The 1,254-nt window shown below is 40.7% G+C and overlaps 1 protein-coding gene across 1 annotated transcript; it reads left to right on the top strand.

Moving 5' to 3' along the window:
- LOC128939467 (taste receptor type 2 member 9-like) lies at positions 1-954 on the top strand. Its single transcript, XM_054280458.1, has one exon. The coding sequence runs from the start codon at positions 1-3 to the stop codon at positions 952-954; it is 954 nt and encodes a 317-aa protein (XP_054136433.1).
- The last annotated feature ends 300 nt before the right edge of the window (positions 955-1,254 follow it).

The raw sequence follows: 1,254 nt of genomic DNA, 5'->3' as shown, positions 1-1,254 counted from the left end.
ATGGAAGCTTGTCACCCTCCACAGCAATCCAATGGCACTTCCTATGGGGCCATGGCTTTGGCCATCATCACCCTGGAGGTGTTTGCTGGCATGTGGATAAATGCTTTCATCGTTTGTGTGCTTTGCATTGCCTGGGTCAAAAAGAAAACCCTGGACTCCAATGAGAAGATCTTGCTGCTGCTGGGATGCTCCAGGATTTCCTTTTTATGCGATGCATGGCTTTACCACTTCCTTTCAAAAATTTTTCCCAATTTGCTTCATTTTCAAACCATACTTCGGGTCCTTGCATCGATTGGAACGTCTTTTAATTATTCCAACTTGTGGATCTCAGCCTGTCTTTGTGGTTTCTACTGCATAAAAATTGCCAATTTCAGGAACAGCTTCTTCATCTACCTGAAAGTAAAAATTGGCAGGATGGTGCCCTGGCTCTTGTTGGGGACAGAGATTTTAGCCTTGGCTATGACCATTGTTACCTATGTCCTCAAAGAAACTCTGCAGAAGAACAACATCACTTTCACCTGCCAAGGAAATGTTTGGGAAGTAACTGTCAGAAAGGATAAACATCTTTTCCCTTCTCATTTTCTTGCTGGGCTTGTATTAACTGCTTCATTCCTGGTAGTCACCTTTTCTGCTGTTTTCCTTCTCTTTTCTCTCTGGAGACACAAGCGCACGATGCAGACCAACTCCATGAAGGACCTCAGCATGGATGCCCACATCAGAGCCATGAAGTCTGTCCTCTCCTTCTTAGTGATGTACAGCATCAACTTTGTATGTTTGATCTTGACAATAATTTATACCACAAAGAAAGAAAATATCATGACACTCCTTATATACATATATTTGTATGCTTTTCCAGGTGTTCATTCCCTTATTCTGATTTTCAGCAATCCCAAGCTGGAAAAACCACTGCTGAAGTTTCTCTCCTGTGTGAAGTGGGAGTTTTTCATGAAGTAGGAACTGAGAGAGAAGCTGGAGCCCATGCAAAATGTTGATCTTTTACTGTAGAAAACAAGTAATTTCATTTCTGATGCAGCTCTCCAGGCAGTGTAGATGATACTGATGTTCACTCTTCAACATCCAAGTTACAACAACTTCATTTGTGTCTTTTGAGCTAAATTATTGTGAGCTAAATTTTATTACCATATTGCATTATTATCATATTTAGGTTTAGCTAAACTTTGAGATACATATTTGTTATTAACAAATTCATTTAGCCCTGATGGTAGGAATGATGCCTAAGCCCCTGTGTGGTGA

The sequence above is a fragment of the Melozone crissalis genome, unplaced genomic scaffold (assembly GCF_028551555.1).
Source record: "Melozone crissalis strain CALT ecotype California unplaced genomic scaffold, PUWL_Pcris_2 ptg000027l_1, whole genome shotgun sequence".
Lineage (NCBI taxonomy): Eukaryota > Metazoa > Chordata > Aves > Passeriformes > Passerellidae > Melozone > Melozone crissalis.
Note: the sequence above shows the minus strand (reverse complement) of the source record. Positions and strands in the feature narration are given on the sequence as shown.